General features: G+C 33.2%; 1 protein-coding gene across 28 annotated transcripts in view; it reads right to left on the reverse strand.

Moving 5' to 3' along the window:
• Rbfox1 (RNA-binding Fox protein 1) overlaps positions 1-18887 on the reverse strand; it is a 699789-nt gene that overhangs the window by 660226 nt on the left and 20676 nt on the right. For all 28 annotated transcript variants that reach the window (XR_012412218.1, XR_012412217.1, XM_073980545.1 and 25 more), the window contains exon 2: positions 15890-16306. Coding sequence is in view for 26 of the 28 variants with exons in the window: in XM_073980545.1 (XP_073836646.1) it covers positions 15890-15901 (12 nt within the window). In the remaining 2 variants the exon portion in view is untranslated. The remainder of the gene's footprint in view (positions 1-15889; positions 16307-18887) is intronic.

The following is an 18887-nucleotide window of genomic DNA, read 5'->3' on the forward strand; positions in this document are numbered from 1 at the left end:
TTTAATCAACGATTGTAGACAATTGACGTGCCCCACGGTTTTGTTTTAGTCTAGTCTATGCATATGTTTATAATTCCCACGACTGTATCTATTTTATTATTTTTTGGTTTTTAGTACATTTATCTTAAACATTGCAATGTATGTTTAACATAAAAACGTTTAACTTAAAAAGTTTTTTTTTACCTGTTTTTATTTCAAAATAGTGTGGATTAAGCTATTGTTGTTGTTAAATTACTTTATTGAAACTACTTATTTATTTTATCAGTGCAGAAAATTTGGTATTGTTCGTCAATGGGAAAGGCAGAAACCACTTACCCCGAAAAATATTGCAACCGCGTGCACGAAAGATTATTAATATTACTAATAGAGAAAATTTGGCATTATTGGCAAAGGGGTAATGGAATAATAACACATACAAAAAAACCGCGTGACACGTATGACTTTGGAAGAAACACGACACTTTTTCCACTTTCTCTACGACGATTCTATATCAAATTCGGTGGGTTCTTTCGTTTGAAAAATATTTGATTTATTAAAGTTTTCAACCAAATTAAATTTGTCTACTTTAACACAAAATGCCAAAATAGAAATTCCAAAGAATTTATTTTTCGATAAAAACATCAAACAATTGTCTTATGTCTCCCAAATGTTTCATTTACAAATTTCAAATGTATTTTATGACAACAGCTTTAATTTGCATTAACAGCCTTAATTAAAATTAATTTGTAAATTACCTCCATTTTTATGTGCCTTGTTAATGCACAGAATCTATAAAATTAGGTTGATTGTGTGCATTAACAACACATAAAATTTAGCAATTTCAAGATGCTGTCGAAAATCACTAGGCTTCAGTCAAATTGTTTATGTTAATGAGAGCAAAGAAAAAATAATAACAAAAGTTAGCCAATTTCACTCTCCTTTTAAATAAAACTGAAAACCAAACTAATATGACAAATAAAAACACAGACAAACTCGAAACGTGATTTTAGAAAAAAAAAAAAAATATTGGCCTAATATTAGATATTTTCATTTACATTCAAAGGCAACATGTAATATTTTGCCTACACACAGACAGAGAATTAGGTCCCAAGAAAAATGTTTTCAATGAATATCATATATGGAACAATCAAATATAACGAACGAAAATTTTTAGGTCAGTTTCCAAGCGAACAAACCAAATTTAAAAAAGCACGGACAAGCACGAAGGTCGTTTAAAGAATATATATTAGTCTAGTTATATTTACATTTTATTATTTAATAACATTATTTTGTCCATTTAGAACTAAAAAGTTTAATGCATCTTTTAGATGCGAAAAATATTAATATCTAAGTCGTTACTAAACTACATTTTGTTCTCACTGTTTCCAAGAAGTTAGAAGATGACAGTCATTTCTTTAAGTATGTGTTTTTAAGTAGATTTCAAGTAGATTCTTTTTCACTTTTCTAAGAAACGATTCTATTAGTTGCAAATTATGTTCAAATTACGGTTTCTGAATTTGTTTTCCAAGAAAAAATAATTCGATTTGAAATTACAAATAGTATGATTCGGATTACAAATAGAATAATTCCAATTACAAATAGAATAATTTGAATTACAAACAGAATAATTTGAATTTCAAATGTACTAATTCGAATTACAAATGGAATAATTCAAATTACAAACAGAATAATTCGATTTACAAAGGGAATAATTCGAATTACAAATTGCATTCTCGAATTACAAATAAAATATAACGAATTACAAATAGAATAAACGAATTACAACTAAAATGATTCGAATTACATATGACAAAGGTGTAGAATCCTCAATCTATAATGTTCTACAAAGATCAAATGAAATGTATGCATTCGCAGATGCACATACATACATGTACAAACAGACGAATGAATGTAAACATGAAATGGGGCAGATGTTATAAATACGAGAGAGTAGTAGGGGGCAATTAATAATGAATGACGCCACAATGTAGTCACAATTAATAATTAAGCTAAAATTGAATTATCAAAACAAATGTGGGAGAGAATACAACAAAACAAATTAGGGTTATTCCGAACGTAAATTCCCCGTGAGTTTTCTCACTCTCTCCTTTAAGTGGTTATCCCTAGTGGTGCTGGACAAAAAACTCAATTTTCATAATTTTTTCTGAGAAAACTACTAATATTTTTAAGTAAATCTTTTATTCCTAAAACTACCTTTGGAATTTTTGTTGTTGAAAAATAATGCACAGTTTTGTGGTAAATGGCTACCTGCGAAACCCATATTTTGTAAAAGCGTTTTGCGGTGCCAACGCTTGCTCGAAAACGAATCTTCATATATTTTGGTGCGCGTTTTAAGAACCTAATAATCTTGTCTTTAAGCGAGACAGAATTTTCAAAAATCTATTTTAACAAAAATAGTGACATGTTAAAATCAAAATTTCGATTTTAAAAATGGACCGATTTTTGCCCAAATATCGGCCAAAAAAGGTTTTTATGTATATAACAAGCTCACCAAAATATATGAAGATCGGTCTATCCGTTTTCGAGATATCGTTGGCACCGACATCAAAAATTACATTTCGAGAAAAACGCGTTTTAAGTTTTTATTTCGGTTTACATGAATAAAAAATGTATTTTTGGTAAAATTACAAGGAGTCATCTATTCCTGGTCCATACAGGAGCTCTTCCGCCGACGATGCAGCTTGTAAAATGGAAATTTGGTGTTGCCTTCGCAACATTCTTCCTTCACGAGTGCACTCGGCCGCACGTCCCTCTGTCAGTGCAATTCCTGCTTGGTCGATTTTTTTAGCATATTCGTGTGCGTTTTGTCCACAGCTCACTCCGATCGAGCTGAAATAAAATAACAATGATTTTGTACCTTCGTTAAAAAGACCAATGGCAATGTAAGCTGCTAAATTTACAACGAGTGCTCCACTTGAAAGGGTTTTGGGGCAAATTTTCCAAATAAGTTGATTGAAGCTCAACATTCCTTTGCCTCCAAGCTTTTTGTTACTTTTTACTAAAATTCGAAGGCGGGACCCCATACGCTTTTGGACGTGTCCGATACATTCCTTCTTTATGACTTCTTCCTCTCCATATGGTTTAGAATTTAATAGAATTCATTTCAGGGAATTCCAACAGGTAGCCATTGTGAGGTACATTAAAATTATGCAAAAAGAAGTGGTATAATAAACCAATAAAGTACGCCTAAACACACAAACCACTACGGGTTCTCCCCTTTAAAAGGTCATATCTCAGCCAATTATGCTCCGATAGACTTGACATTTTTTGCGGCACACTCTATACTACCTGTACTTCAAAATAAGCCAATAAATTTTTTTCGATTTTTTGAAATTGACAAAAAGGGATAACCCCTTAAGTAGAAACAGCGGAAAGACAAAACTCACGGGAAATTTTCGTTCAGAATAATCCACAAGCAAAATTGTATGCTTGTAGAAAATTCTATACAGTAGTTGTTGCTGTAAGACTCATTCAAAAAACGTAACTACAGTGCCCGGCATAATTATTTTGACAAGTTTGAAAAAATGATGTGCTTGGTTTTTTTCCGGATTAGTCTTCTACAGAAATATGAAAAAATATTCTGGTTAATCCTTTACTGGAGTACTGAAAATTAGTAATCAATTTTAATAATTCGAATATACGATTGCACTTTGCTAATGGAAATAAAATTTCACTGCTTGGCATAAGTATTTTGACAAAATTGTTTTAAGGATTTTTAGACCTCAACAATTAAAAATGTTGTATTTATATTTTTTATTATTATCAGTTACGGTAAAAATAATATATTTCACACTCATCTGGGTCTATGGACCCATTTACGGATCGATATTTCAGAGAAATAGGGACATTAAAGAGATTTATCATTAAACAACATTTTTCGATGGCTTTCTCCTATTATCTCGGAATAATTTACCGATTTCGACTTTTTTATGAGAGTAAGAACATTTTTTTTTTCTTTTAAAAATGTGATATTTGAGGTAATAACTAAAATTTTGAACCCGAAATACGCTTCTAGCGTGCTCCACAAAAGTCATGCTTACCTTTGAAGCAGTGTTCTGCAAATGAATACATAACACTTCGATCAGTTTACAACCATGTTGTTACGAAAGATCGTTCAAAGTGTCAAAATATTCATTATAGTCCCCAGCATTAACGATAAAAATTAAATATCGCAGCATTTTAAACGGTGGATCGCACTATTCTAATGCCTGGGAGCCTTTGGGCATGGAAATAGCACCAGAAGGACATTTATTTCACAAAGATATCTAACTTTTTGGTGGTTTTTTGACCGAAAAGTGTATTATGTTCAAATATATTTTAACAGTCCAAAATATGCTCTGTCACAATTTTTGTAGGGGCTAAATGATTTTTATTGAAAATCTAATTGACAATTTCTGTAGCTATGACTTATCAACCGAGTGGAATTGCAAAATATGACTTCAAATTAATTTGTTACTAATGTCTAGAGGTTCTAGTCTTAATATAGAACTTGTTTTGACATCAAAATTGCTCAGAAGATGAGGATTTGTGTGCATAACTAAGATCAGATTTTTAATTTTGCTCTATTTATCGGAGAACAACTTCTGTAATTTCACATTTTCTGCCCAGATTGTGCATATTTACAGCGTTTTGAGTATTTTTATATTTATTCGTTACAAAATAAATAGATAACTGCAGCAATAACTAATTATTAGCTACATTTATCACCAAAACTGTCATTTACAATTTCGTTACATCTTTTGACACCAACATTCCCTATTTTAATTTAAAATCTATGACTGTCAAGTACATTTATACTAAAATGTTAATAATTTACCTAAAGCAATTAATTTTGGTACCAAAAGGTTTAAGTACCAAAAGTAACATAATTATGACGTGTCAAAATACTTATGCCGTTTTGCTTTTGCCTCCCTTTTTAAACATTCGCCCACCTAATCACAAATTAAGCTGGAATTTCCTTTATCCAATAATATTTATTTAGCTGAGAGGTCAAAGAAAACCCCTAAGCTGTTAATATCCGGTTTTATGAATGCTGACACTAAATACATACCTTTTAAGACAAATGTAGATTTTGTCAAAATAATTATGACAGGGACTATACTTTATTAAAACCATGCAAAAATACCCATTACAGAACCCCCTACTAACTCATTATTTTAGCAATTGCATGTCGATCGAAACATGTTTTTTTTTTTGCCACTTAAATAAGTAGTTAAATAAATATTTACTAAAGGTCGTGACTATCTATATATTTAACTACTTATATAAGTGGCAAAAAATAACTTCTTATTTCGCGAGACATGCCCTTGCAAAAATAATGGGTTAGTACTTTTGTAATGGTTATTTTATTTGGAATTTGTTAAATTAACGGAAATTCATCTGAATTAACTTAAATCAACCTGTTATTTTTGTAAGAGTATGATACAGGGATATGAGATTGTATAAAAGTCGAATTTTACCCATCAATACGGGATGGGGGTTAACTAAGTATAACTTGAAGTGCAAATTGTTGTTCAATTTTTGTTTATGTCCCATTGATAAAATATTAAAAATGTCGCTCATATGCGAAAAATGTTCCACCCTAATAATTCAGGCATTGATACAAAATAAATCAGCTTTTTACATTTTTTATCAATTGCGATTATTATTGTTGTAATTTATTCATAAGATGTAAATTGAATGAATACCGTTGAGTGTCAGTGTAAATTTATGATGTATATTAATTATAATTAAGCAGTTATATATCTTCATGAAATTTACTATGAGAAGAGGAGACAGTGGATGGAAACATAAAAATAATAATATTAAATTGTACATACAATAAATATTAAATTTCGTTATGGCAAATTTTAAAACTACAAATTCAGAGAACTGCAATTAAAAAACAATAAGGAAATGATGGTAAGTTCGAGCGGTTTAACCCCTTACCACCGAGATTTTTTATTAAATGTCGTAAAGTTATATTTTTGGGACTTTTTAAGCATTTTTTAATAAATAACTTTTTTCTCTAAAACGTATCGTTTTCCTGCAATCGGAATCCTTCTTTTAAATGTGCCAAAAAATTTGGAGGGTAATATAGGTGTATTTTTATATGTCAATCCTTTGGTTTTTGATTGAGGAAATACTCTTACTATATTCCTAACAAAGCCCTGACTTTATATGATTCTAACATTTATGATTACATTTTTTCCGCATATTTAAATTTTTCATGAAAAGTGGAAAATTACAAAAAAGTCGATTTTTTGAAAAGCTAACAAAATGCTAACAAAATGCAAAAAATCAAACAAAAAATAATACTTCAATTTGTGCAACCATTTTTTGTGGCGTTTAAACGACCAGTGGCTTTATATGGGTTAAACTTCCCAGCAAAAAACTCATTACCAAGTAATGACTTTAATCAATAAATTTTGGCATACATAGTTACATAGTTACAAGGAAGGATTTCCTTAAAAATGCTTTAAGTACATATTTAATCGCACATCCAGGGCTGTCAGATATGGCGATTTCTCGTCAAACGTGGCTTTAGAAAAGTATGGTGAGTTTTAGGTGAATCAGTAGAGAAAATTTGCCATAGAAACCTATTAACTGTTATTTCCCCAACCACCACCCACTGTGCAAGCATATGAATTTACATTACAATTATTGTAAGCATTTGTTAGCAATTATGTTAATGTACTACACACGTGAATATAACTTCAATTAAGATGATAACGAATTTATGCCTTGACTCTCACACTACTGCCACTGCTACTACTACTTCGACTAGAGCAGTACATATTATAAGTATAAATTAGCAAATTTCATCCATAAAGAAATATACTTGTTATATAATCAGCATGGAAAAAGTTTTCCAAGTTAGTTAGGCTCCCCAATAACATCCGCTTCATAAAATTTTTAAATGTTTTCTATGCAAATTTTTAATTAAACCATCAAAAGCAGAAGAACGTAATAAAAGTGAAAGTGTGTACAAAGACGATAAATAAAATGTTCATTAGAAAAACAAAATTGTTGGTGGGAGAATTACCGCCGTTCCGTAGATATTTCCTCGATTTAATTAAATACCATTACCGTTGTTGCTCTTCTAAGAGTTTTCATTAATTTTTTGGTGGGCCTAACAAAAACAAATCTTTCCCATGAAAAAAAAACGTAATTTTCTCCAATGTTTGCTTACCTATCTGTCTGTCTGTCTTTCTGTCTATGGCTTTATTCAAAGATGACCTAGTCATTGTTCATGTTTGGTTTGTGGCCAACAAAAGTTTGGTAGTTATCAAAGTCTGTCCAGTCTAGGCGGCATTCCTCTTCACACACACAGTTTACTTTGGTTTTTGGCCCCACCGGTACGTGTGGTAGTGTAATGCTGTAAGACTTTTCTTTCAGTTTATTGCGTAAAAACGCGTTAAAAACCATAACAATTTTGGTGTGTAGCTTCTCTTCAATGCGGCTTATAATTATTGTAACTTTTGTTGCTGTTGTTGTTTTTTTTTTTTTTTGTAATTTTTTTAACATCCAAGACATCAAGTTAGAGGAGTACAGAAACAAAATTGATGGTTTTTAAGAAAAGTTTAAAAATTGTAAATTTTTTTGGCATGGCTCTTTGCCAAATGCTTCTTAAATGTTGGTTGGTATATAATAAAAAGCCACAACATTTTTATTATTGTCGGTTATATAGTATGTGTCGTGTCCATAAAAACCACAATGTTTTAAGAGAATATTTTATGTAAGACTGTATTTACCTGGAAAATATATAAAATGTGTTAATCAATAAACGAAAATTTGCTTTCCTTGTATCTAGGGGTTGTGATGTTTATCTTGAGCTACGGAGAATAATGGGGATATATTATTTTTAAAAGCTATACTATAATATATCGAATAAATGAAACCTTCTTCTTGTCACCGAGTCAAAATTGCGCACAGTGCAATTTTAGTTATGGCGTGATGAATATTTTGCTGGAGACCCTATGAGCCGTCTGGAACCAGCGTTTTATATATTTTTGTTCGCTGCTATTTAAGCTTATTTTTAAGGTGACATGTCTTCAGTCAAATCAAATGAGGATTTTTTTCGTAAAGCATTTCGACCTTCTAACTCGCTTCCTTCAATGTCCTTTTCGTCCTTTATTTCAAGAACCGCAATAGAAATACCACAAGATGACATTTTACAGCTTGGTAATGGTCTGCAAAAATGTCGCTCGGAAGAAATCGATACCATCTTGTTTAAGCGGTCCTTTTTCACTTTTACCCGTATCTAGCTAAGATAACCCTATATCTATTTATTTAAATATATTTCTTTTGACATATTGCTGATCTACACCATTTTCACATGTAATTCGAAGAATTTCAGTTGTAATTTGATTATTTCATTTTAAATTCGAAACATTTCACTTGTAATTTGAGAATTGCAATTGAATTTCGAATTATTTCATTTGTAATTTGAGAATTCCATTTGATATTCGAATTATTTCATTTGTAATTTGAATTTTTTTCATTTGTAATTCGAATTATTTCATTTGAAATTTTCAAATTACAAATGAAATAATTCGAAATTCAATTGGTTTTCTCAAATTACAAGTGAAATGTTTCTAATTACAACTGAAATTATTGGAATTACATGTGAAAATGTTGTAGAATTCTCGGAGTCATTGCAAATATTGAGTGCAAATTAATCTCGCTTTGCCGAGCACGTTAATATGATTATTTTTTGGAATACAGAGCCGGATATTCGGATTTTGGAACCGGTTATTTTGATACTAAAACCGAATTTTATTCGGTTTTTATGAATCAAATACGATTAGCATGCGTCATACATACTACGCGGTTATTCTGCTGGAAACCCGTATTGTTGAAACGCATAGGATAATACTTTCCACTGCGCGAAAAAATTATTATCTAGGTCTGGAGGGTGAACAATTCCCCAGCAAAATAAATTGGAAGTAGTGCAATGTGGACTAGTTCAGTCACGGCATGTTTTGATGCAGTTCAACCGGAGTCGTGAAAAAGGCACTCCAGTCCTCACATTTTAACCGCATTTGGATGCAATCCAAAGAATCACATCCACTTGTCACATTTTAACAACATCCGGATGCGGTGCAGCGGAGTCGTGAAAAAGGCACTCCAATTCCTCACAATTTAATAGCATCCGGATGCAGTCCAAACGGAGTCGTGAAAAAGGCACTCCGTTCGCTAAATATAATTAGCAGTTGTTAGAGATCCCTACATGTACATAAATCAGTTTGTACATCTCTACAGGCAGCGTCATTATTTTCCAATAAGAGATAAGCGTGTTAACATTTTCAAACATTTTTCCGGTAACTCAAGAGAAGAAAATTTCCGAATGGAGTGCTGTTGGAGTACATGTCGAAATTTTAACTGGTGATGGGAAGACAACCCATTTAGCAAATGAAGCAAAAACAGTTCAGCTTGGAACAAATGGAGAGCGGAGGAAACACGCATGTTTGCGATTGAATTAAATGGAGAATTTTCATAATTTGTGTTAATGTAATAAAGTTCTTAATATTTTTGTTTTACACAAATAATGCATTTTAATTGTTCTGGCAATGGCTTGCACAATTTCCGCAGAATGCCTGTATCAAAACACGTGCTTTGGACTGCCTCCTATTCTACCCCAAAGGGTTAGTTAAAATGCAATGCCAAAGGGTCAGTTAAAATGCAGTGCCAGAGGGTCAGTTAAAATGCAGTGCCAAAGGGTCAGTTAAAATGCAGTGCAATGGAGTGCCTCTTTCCGTAGTCACGCTCTTGTAAAAATCATGAGTGAAAATGCATAATTTGATGCACTTCCAGATCACTTGTACATATCATTCAACTGCCTCTTTGGAGGCAAACTTTTTGCTGGGTCGTTTTGAGGTTCACAGATAATCTTGAGTATATTAGAAACCCCAAAGACAGATCCGCCGTGAGTCGAACTTTTGAAATTGAAAAATTTGATGTTGCTGGGACCTTCTGATTGCAAGGCGGTTGTGCATACCACTGCACCACGGCGGCACACAGTGGGATAAAATACCGATCTAGTGTGCAGAAAATCAAAAAACGGACTTGAAGGAACCTATGAAACGCTAGTACAGTATTGAACTAGTGTGTTGACTGTACTCAACGGCATATGTAATAATTAGAAATAGTTAGTCAGAACGGAATAACGGTACATTTCAAATTGATATTTTCTACAATGTTAACGATGACCTTTTTTAGGTGTAAAATTGCGATAGACGTGTGAATTCTGTGAATATATTATTGCGGAATCTTTTGTATTTTTGATATACCGTAATGCCTTGTTCATACTAAGGCTAATTCGCTCTCCATTCGTTGTTCGAACCCAAATTACGATATAATTACTTCATTTCCCATTCAAAATTTAGAGAACGAACAACGATTTTTGTACATTGTTCAATTTGAATTGCTCTCAGAACGACGATAAAATATGTCCCATCTCTAACAAATGAGAGAATTTATCGAAATAAATTAATTATGACAGGAAAATACAAAATTTAAAAATTTATTAAAAACCCAAACATTTTTAGAAAAACTGCACACTATGAATGAAAAGTAAACGGTTTAACGACTAGTATACATTCAAATCATAGGAACGCGTGTCTTCTCTTTCATTGCAGTTACATTCCTTGTCCACCGTTTCAAATTCGCGTACAAATTTAGAAACACAAATCAAATGCCTGCCGGAAAGTCTGTATACCAAAAAGTTATTTTGGCAGGTCTCTCTCTCGTTAATTTTTAAAATAGAAAAATTTGAAAATATACTGAAAACACCAAAATTGTGAGAAAAAATAGAAAACATGAATGAAACTAATATAATTCAATATTTAATAGATATCTAAAAGAAGGACAAAACTCTTTTCAGCTAATATCGATTAACGTTACTCGTCTTTTGGCTGAAACTTTCTTTAAAATCAGTAAACAAAAACTATCAAAATAAGAATCATGTTGCTATGAATTGTGTACCATGTCGTATGAACGGGTTAATTCCTGTACGTAATTATGAGAACGAACGACGTGATTCAAATGCTGGTATGAACATGGCATAATGCTATTTAAATAAATTAAATAGTTTTGTAACCCATAAGTTATTTTAATTTAGATGTAAATATATGTAAGGCCCATTTTTCCTAAATTCTTCATATAAAATAGGTGTTTAGTATGGAAATTACTCGAGTTTAGCTTTAATTTTTTATGTATCTTGTCTAGATTAATGTCTTAAATTTTTTCCTGCGACTTTTGGTTTTATAGCAATTTTTAGGAAATATGAAAATTCAGGAATTAAGCTTTTTTTAAGTTTGGTTCAAATAAAACTGCGATTATGGGAAACATTTTGACAAATAAGATCAAATATCACTTAGAATTGATAAGAAATTACAAAATGAAAAAGTCCGTCCAAATTGTCTGAGAATGAATCTAAATCAGTTGTCCTTCGGCAGGAGTTGTATAAGTCTAGTTTAACTTTGATAGCGCTCTAACACCACTGCTTACTATGAGCGGTGCTGATTGGAGATTCATAATTTTTCTAGAGGCTATTAAAACATTTGACAGCATTTGGGTAGTCATTCAGAGCTAGAGGTGCAAAAGAGCTAGAATGTCACGAAAATTCCTGCTTGCAATGCTGATGCTGACTTTAAAAACGGATGTCACTCCTCTCAGGGAAGTGACGGAAGAGAAACTTCACCGTTCCTTAATCTTAATATTATCCTTGATGAAGGCTACATTCAATTGAGCATAGTTGCTCATCAAATCCTGCACAAAGAAGTATTTTTTTTTTTTCTTCGATGATAACACGAAGAACGCGATTCAGCACATAATGCAGAACTTGCAGTGCGCCTTAACTAAATTTTAATGAAAAACGCTTACACCTGGGAAATTTTTGCGGATTCTGAAACTGCAATGTACATAGATGAGAAAAATCCAAAAACAAGAATAAATCGCCTGAGCCCTTTAAATAAATCGCAGTTTGCATAATTTTGCAAAACCTAAACAAACCCCAAAAATGTGAACTTTAACCGCGATTTATTTAAAAATCCCTTAGGCGATTTTTTTTAAGTGTCGATTATCGATAGCAATTATCGTTGAGTGGAGTTGCCAGTTGTCAAAATTAATTTTTGTATGGCAACCTTGAACTGAAGTTGCGGAACTCAGTTGACGAACCAGCTATTTTTCAGCAACCAGTTATTTGCAGTTGCAGTGCATATTTTCGAAGAAACAAGAAGTACAATTGAAAGGAAAAAACATTTTCTTAACAATTGTTGATTATTTGCATGATTAATTAATTTTGTGTATCAAAAATATGGCGAAAATGACAATAAAACAACAGTTTGAAATATTGATGGATAAATTGAGTGCAAATCCAAACTTAGCCTGAGGAGTTCGGGTTTTTGGTGAAACTAAAGCCACAGCAGATGAGGCGTGGAGGTCCATTTCAGATAGTTTAAACAGCCATGGACCTCCAACACGAACACCTGAAGAGACCATAATGTGCACATGTGTTCCATCTATACAGCCGACTACACCAGGGAATTTTGTTTTTGAATAAAAACGATTTTTGTTTTGTCTTTCTTCCTCCTCCGCCAACTTCGAAACGATCCAATTTTGGCACAATTTGTCCTCTGTCAAATGGACAACTTCCTACAATACGTTCGACAATGTAGATTGAGCCATGCAATTGTCGTAATCATTGCCATGGGACTTTTGGAAACTTCCCTCCGCAAAAAATCGCAACGCAGCGCACACTTTTAAAAGTGGGGGTATTGCTCTTGATCTGTAACTTACTTTGAAGCCATCCTTTAACGTTTCCACAATGTAAACTACGGCATCCTGTGGCAATCGAAAATACGCCTTAAACCTAAAATAATTTACTGATTATACAGATCACTCCAACGCGAGCTTCAACTTACAGTGCAGATGGCAATTCCAATGGATTCGACTTGTCCCTCAATGTCCTGTACATTTTCTTCATCATCAAAAAATAATTCTACTGAACTAATCATTTTAAAAAAGTTTTTTTTGCGAATTGTTCCTTTTGGATTTTAGAGTACACAAGTTTGAAATAACACTGATCGATAACACGTTTATCGACAACCCAGTTGCGTTGATAATAATGATTCAACATTTTATCTCAGTTGTGCTGACAATTGACAAAGCAACTCAAGTTTAGTGGTAATGCAAAATCGACCCCTTATTTTTTGATTTTTCTCATCTATGAACATTACAGTTTCAAAATCCACAAAAACTTCCCACTTGTAAGCACCTTTCATTAAAAGTTAGTTAAGGCGCACCGTGCAATTTTAGTCTGAATTATTAAAAATGCCTCACATGAAGGCTACACCAAACTTATGTTGATGAGTCTTCGAGAACGTCTTCCGTTCCATCTAGAACGACAGCTTCCTCCCTCTAACGCTTCTTTGCTCTTAACAGAATCCCCTCTTTCCTGACCAGTTCGACAATATCTTTGAGGGCGCAATGTCTGCATGGCGGAACAAATTGGAACAAAATAATGTCCCATTTGGATCACGCCATTTCAGTAGATGATTGAAAATCTTGTTGTTGACATTTTCCTCGATGTCCAAGCTATGGGTAGCTTACAGGAATCTCTACTGATATCGATCAACCCACAGCAGAGTTCGTCTCTATAGCGTGCGTTTCTTTATTACCTTTGGCGACCCCCTGACAGTCTCCTCAGCCCTCTTCCCCTTTAACCAGATATGGGATTTATGATTAGAAACCCTTGGCTCTGAACTTGATTCCGCAAACTTTTTCATGTTCGAGCTCACTAGGGCTTAATATTTTACCGGATATTAAAAGACAATTTTTGAGCACAAAATCGTGGCACGCATTTTACAAAAAGGCACGAGTATGCGCGGCCCAAAAATTCTTGGGCAAGCGTGACCCGAAACACGTTTTTTTTTTTTGAAATGGCAACTCCAAGTGCTTTTTTCCCTAATGAAAAAAAAAAATAGTATGATCATCCCACTTTCCCTATGCGCCGTAGAAATCGAAAATACAGTTTGAAAAGTATTTTCCCGAATTTATAACATTATCTGAAATTTGCTTCTAATGATGGATACAAATATGACAATGGCAACAAAGAAAACATACTACTTATTAAATAAATTTCTGCAAATAACTCTCTATCTCTATACAAATAGATGTTTGCTATGAAAGTATGTAAACTACAACACCGCACAACACCAAGTGTTCGAGTTAAAGCCATGAATATTTGCTTCTAAACCACAAAATAAACATTTTTAAATAAACGAATATTTTGTTGTTGTTCAACACTGTTGACATTGTCTTTGTCCTAACAATCACACAGTGGGAGATATCGAATAACACGAGGTCGGTTACAACATTAGAAGGCTTATTATGGAAAGAGAAAATTTTTCCTACATGCAGAGAAGAGATATTGTAGGAGCAATCATATTCTAAGAGCAAAATATGTATTTTAAAAATGTGAAAATATATATTGTTGTTTCAACCATATAATTTGTGTTAGGAAACATAATGCCACAAAATATATTGTTGCACCAACAATATATATTTTCAGATTTTTAAAATACACTTTTGTGCTCTTAGAATATGATTGTTCCTACAATATCTCTTCCCTGCGTGTAGAATTTGAAATCGTATGTTTTAGGGAAATATTATTTTTATTTATTTATTTATTTTTTTTTTTGTTTTTTTGTAACAAGACTTAAACCAGCAAATAATTTGGAAGCCGCATGAGCCGAATAGCACATTGCAAAGTAGTGTAAACAAGCTATTTTCTGCACTATCAGTAAGCAGAACCATAATGGGCTATTTCTAAAAAAATACAAGACAAACTTTACTTTACTTATGAGCGCAGAGCGTGTGTGTTTACTTTACTCATTACTAAGTCATGGGTATGGCAGTACAGAGCGTATGTGTCCGACGCTCATGTGTGTTTAACGCTCACCGTCGGCAAAAGTTAAACTTTTTATGCCCATTGTGGACACCAAAAATTTTTAAAAAAATATGAACAAATTCCAAAATGGCCCAATATGAATTGCCTTTTCCCAATTTAATTGTAGCAACCTCGTTTTGTTTACCAAACGTTTCCATAAAAAGCAAATATTATCACAACTTTTTATTATCATTCTTGTAGCTGATAGGTTAGCTTAGGCTGGCTACTGATAACACAATAAGCATGTTGTTAACGCCTTCTTTTCTCCATTAAGTCAGTTAAAAATGGTGGAAAGTGTGAAAAACAAACACCCAAGATGATGATGGCACAATAACACTGAGCAAAGCAATTCAATATGTCATCCAAAGAAATTATGTGTGTTGGAACAAAGGCAAATACCACAAATGCAAACACTTGGCTGGACGGACAAAAAGTGAAAAAATAACTGACAGACAGACAGAATGAATGACTGAATTAACAACAAAGGAAAGGTCAGAAGACTTCTTGGTAATACAAACCGAACCGAACAGACAGACGAACAGCCAAACAGGTACATACATAGTTAGGAAGGCGATATATAGGTTTGCAGGTTCTCTTTGATGTGGTTTATTTTTTGTTGTTTTCTCAAAGAAATAATCTAGGCACGCGTTTTGAAAGGTGACACACACACTTGGCTGTGTGTCGTATTTACACAACACTTAGTAGGAGGGCTGGATACTGACATTCATTTTTACACTTTGTCGAAATGCTATGTTTATTTTAAGGTTAAAAGATTACATTTGTAAGCTGCTACTTAGGATAACTGGAATCTCTTTTAAGGGCAATAGACAAATTATCACCTGATTTTTAACCAAAAAGAAAGAGAATCTTAAGTAGGTGATAAAGTAGGTGATTTTTAAGTGATTTGGCAAATAAATGTTTTGGGTTTGTTTGTTTTTTGTTTTATTTGTTACTTACCGGATAATACATTCCTTGGGGAGGAAGAAAAAATGCCCCGGAACCCCACAGTTTGACGGCTTTACTTTAAAGAACGGCTAAAAAGATGAATATAAAAAATCCCAAATGGACTGGCTGGCTGGCACTGGGCGCTCTCGTTCACAAAACAAAACACAATAGTTGAGGATATTGTGTTTTGTGATTAGATGTCTTTTTTAAAAGTTAATTAAGTTTTATTAATGTAGTTTTTATTTAAACTATTTGCTTATTTTATAGAAGACATAGAATTTTAGACTTTATACTTATGTGTTGCTAAAGTTTTTTTTTTTAATTATAATTAATGTTTGGCACACAATTTATTTCTTTTACACAGCAAAAGTTATATAAGTAGTTTATATACAATTATTGATTGTTATATAATACTTTGTGGTCTAAAATCTGGAAAGAAAGAATTATAACTTTTTTTATTTTTTTATTAATTCATAGAATGAAAGAAGCTCAAACACCACTTTGTTTAGGGAACGTCCCCCACCATCCCACATGTTTTCAGTTTGGTTTTTATAGATGTAGAGCCCTAATGCGCCATAATGTGGATATGGGAAGTGTAGCAAAGGCGGTATATTAAAACATTTCGCCAATGAGGCGAAAATTATGTATTTCATCAAGGGCACGTGTGCCGCCCCTTTTTGCCGGATGCTGCTAAAACATTGATGAAAATTCTTAGGCGACGCTGATATAAATATAAACATCCAATAATAGTAGCCAGTGTTGATGGTCTGAACATATTCGTGCATATTATTCATATTGTTGCGGTATAAAAAAGGAACACGAAGGAAATATACAAATTTGCCCCTTTCTTCTCTATAACAAAACATAACAGAGAGAGAATATGAAAAGTCAAAGTCATAAAAACACACAAAAACAAAAAAGCTAGTTTTAAGTGGGATACAAACGGTCAATTTTGATTGTCGATTTTTCGGAATTATCGATTACTGTTAAACTATCTTGTGGTTGATGGGCGTGAAGATAAAATCGATTTTAACTAGCGGAGACAAAAACCATAACTACCACCACCATATTTAGCCAAGACACATTCTCTTACGTATAACAGATTTAGAACAGTTGTATAACAGTTCTAAAAACGATTTTGACAAAATATAAAATCGATTTTGACAAAATCGTTTTTGAAGAATATGTGTTTTAGACCTTTTTCAGGATCTAAAAAGATATGAGCACACGGAAAATTGACAAAATTGAAAAAAAAACCGGAAAGTTAAAATAAAAGATTCTGTAGGACTTTTTATTGAAAACCTTCATACATGTGGGTGGACCTATTGAGGGCCCTCCTAGGCGAAATTTATGCCGCGTACCTACAGATGGCGAGTACAGCTAATTAGGCCATTGGGTCGACTATAAGAAAATACAAATTTGATTACAGGTTGATTGTATAAATTTTGAAATATCGACATTTTATGAAAAACCTTCATATATTTGGGTGGACCTATAAAGGGCCCCCCTAGGCGAAATTTATGCCGCGTACCTACAGACTGCGAGTGCAGCTAATTAGGCCATTGGGTCGACTATAAGAAAATACAAATTTGATTACCAGTTGATTGTATAAATTTTGAAATATCGACATTTTATGAAAAACCTTCATATATTTGGGTGGACCTATAAAGGGCCCCCCCTAGGCGAAATTTATGCCGCGTACCTACAGACTGCGAGTACAGCTAATTAGGCCATTGGGTCGACTATAAGAAAATACAAATTTGATTACAGGTTGATTGTATAAATTTTGAAATATCGACATTTTATGAAAAACCTTCATATATTTGGGTGGACCTATAAAGGGCCCCCCTAGGCGAAATTTATGACGCGTACCTACAGACTGCGAGTGCAGCTAATTAGGCCATTGGGTCGACTATAAGAAAATACAAATTTGATTACAGGTTGACTGTATAAATTTTGAAATATCGACATTTTATGAAAAACCTTCATATATGTGGGTGGACCTATTGAGGGCCCCCTAGGCGAAATTTATGCCGCGTACCTACAGACTGCGAGTGCAGCTAATTAGGCCATTGGGTCGACTATAAGAAAATACAAATTTGATTACAGGTTGATTGTATAAATTTTGAAATATCGACATTTTATGAAAAACCTTCATATATTTGGGTGGACCTATAAAGGGCCCCCCTAGGCGAAATTTATGACGCGTACCTACAGACTGCGAGTGCAGCTAATTAGGCCATTGGGTCGACTATAAGAAAATACAAATTTGATTACAGGTTGATTGTATAAATTTTGAAATATCGACATTTTATGAAAAACCTTCATATATTTGGGTGGACCTATAAAGGGCCCCCCTAGGCCCTAGGTCCACCCACATGTATGAAGGTTTTTCATAAAATGTCGATATTTCAAAATTTATACAATCAACCTGTAATCAAAGTATTATTTTCTTATAGTGGACCCAATGGCCTAATTAGCTGCACTCGCAATCTGTAGGTACGCGGCATAAATTTCGCCTAGGGGGCCCTTTATAGGTCCACCCAAATATATGAAGGTTTTTCATAAAATGTCGATATTTCAAAATTTATACAATCAACCTGTAATCAAATTTGTATTTTCTTATAGTCGACCCAATGGCCTAATTAGCTGCACTCGCCATCTGTAGGTACGCGGCATAAATTTCGCCTAGGGGGGCCCTTTATAGGTCCACCCACATATATGAAAGTTTTTCATAAAATGTCGATATTTCAAAATTTATACAATCAACCTGTAATCAAATTTGTATTTTCTTATAGTCGACCCAATGGCCTAATTAGCTGCACTCGCAGTCTGTAGGTACGCGGCATAAATTTCGCCTAGGGGGCCCTTTATAGGTCCACCCAAATATATGAAGGTTTTTTCATAAAATGTCGATATTTCAAAATTTATACAATCAACCTGTAATCAAATTTGTATTTTCTTATAGTCGACCCAATGGCCTAATTAGCTGCACTCGCCATCTGTAGGT

The sequence above is a fragment of the Musca autumnalis genome, unplaced genomic scaffold (genome assembly GCF_047663935.1).
Source record: "Musca autumnalis isolate F117 unplaced genomic scaffold, ASM4766393v1 scaffold_4, whole genome shotgun sequence".
Classification (NCBI taxonomy): Eukaryota; Metazoa; Arthropoda; class Insecta; order Diptera; family Muscidae; genus Musca; species Musca autumnalis.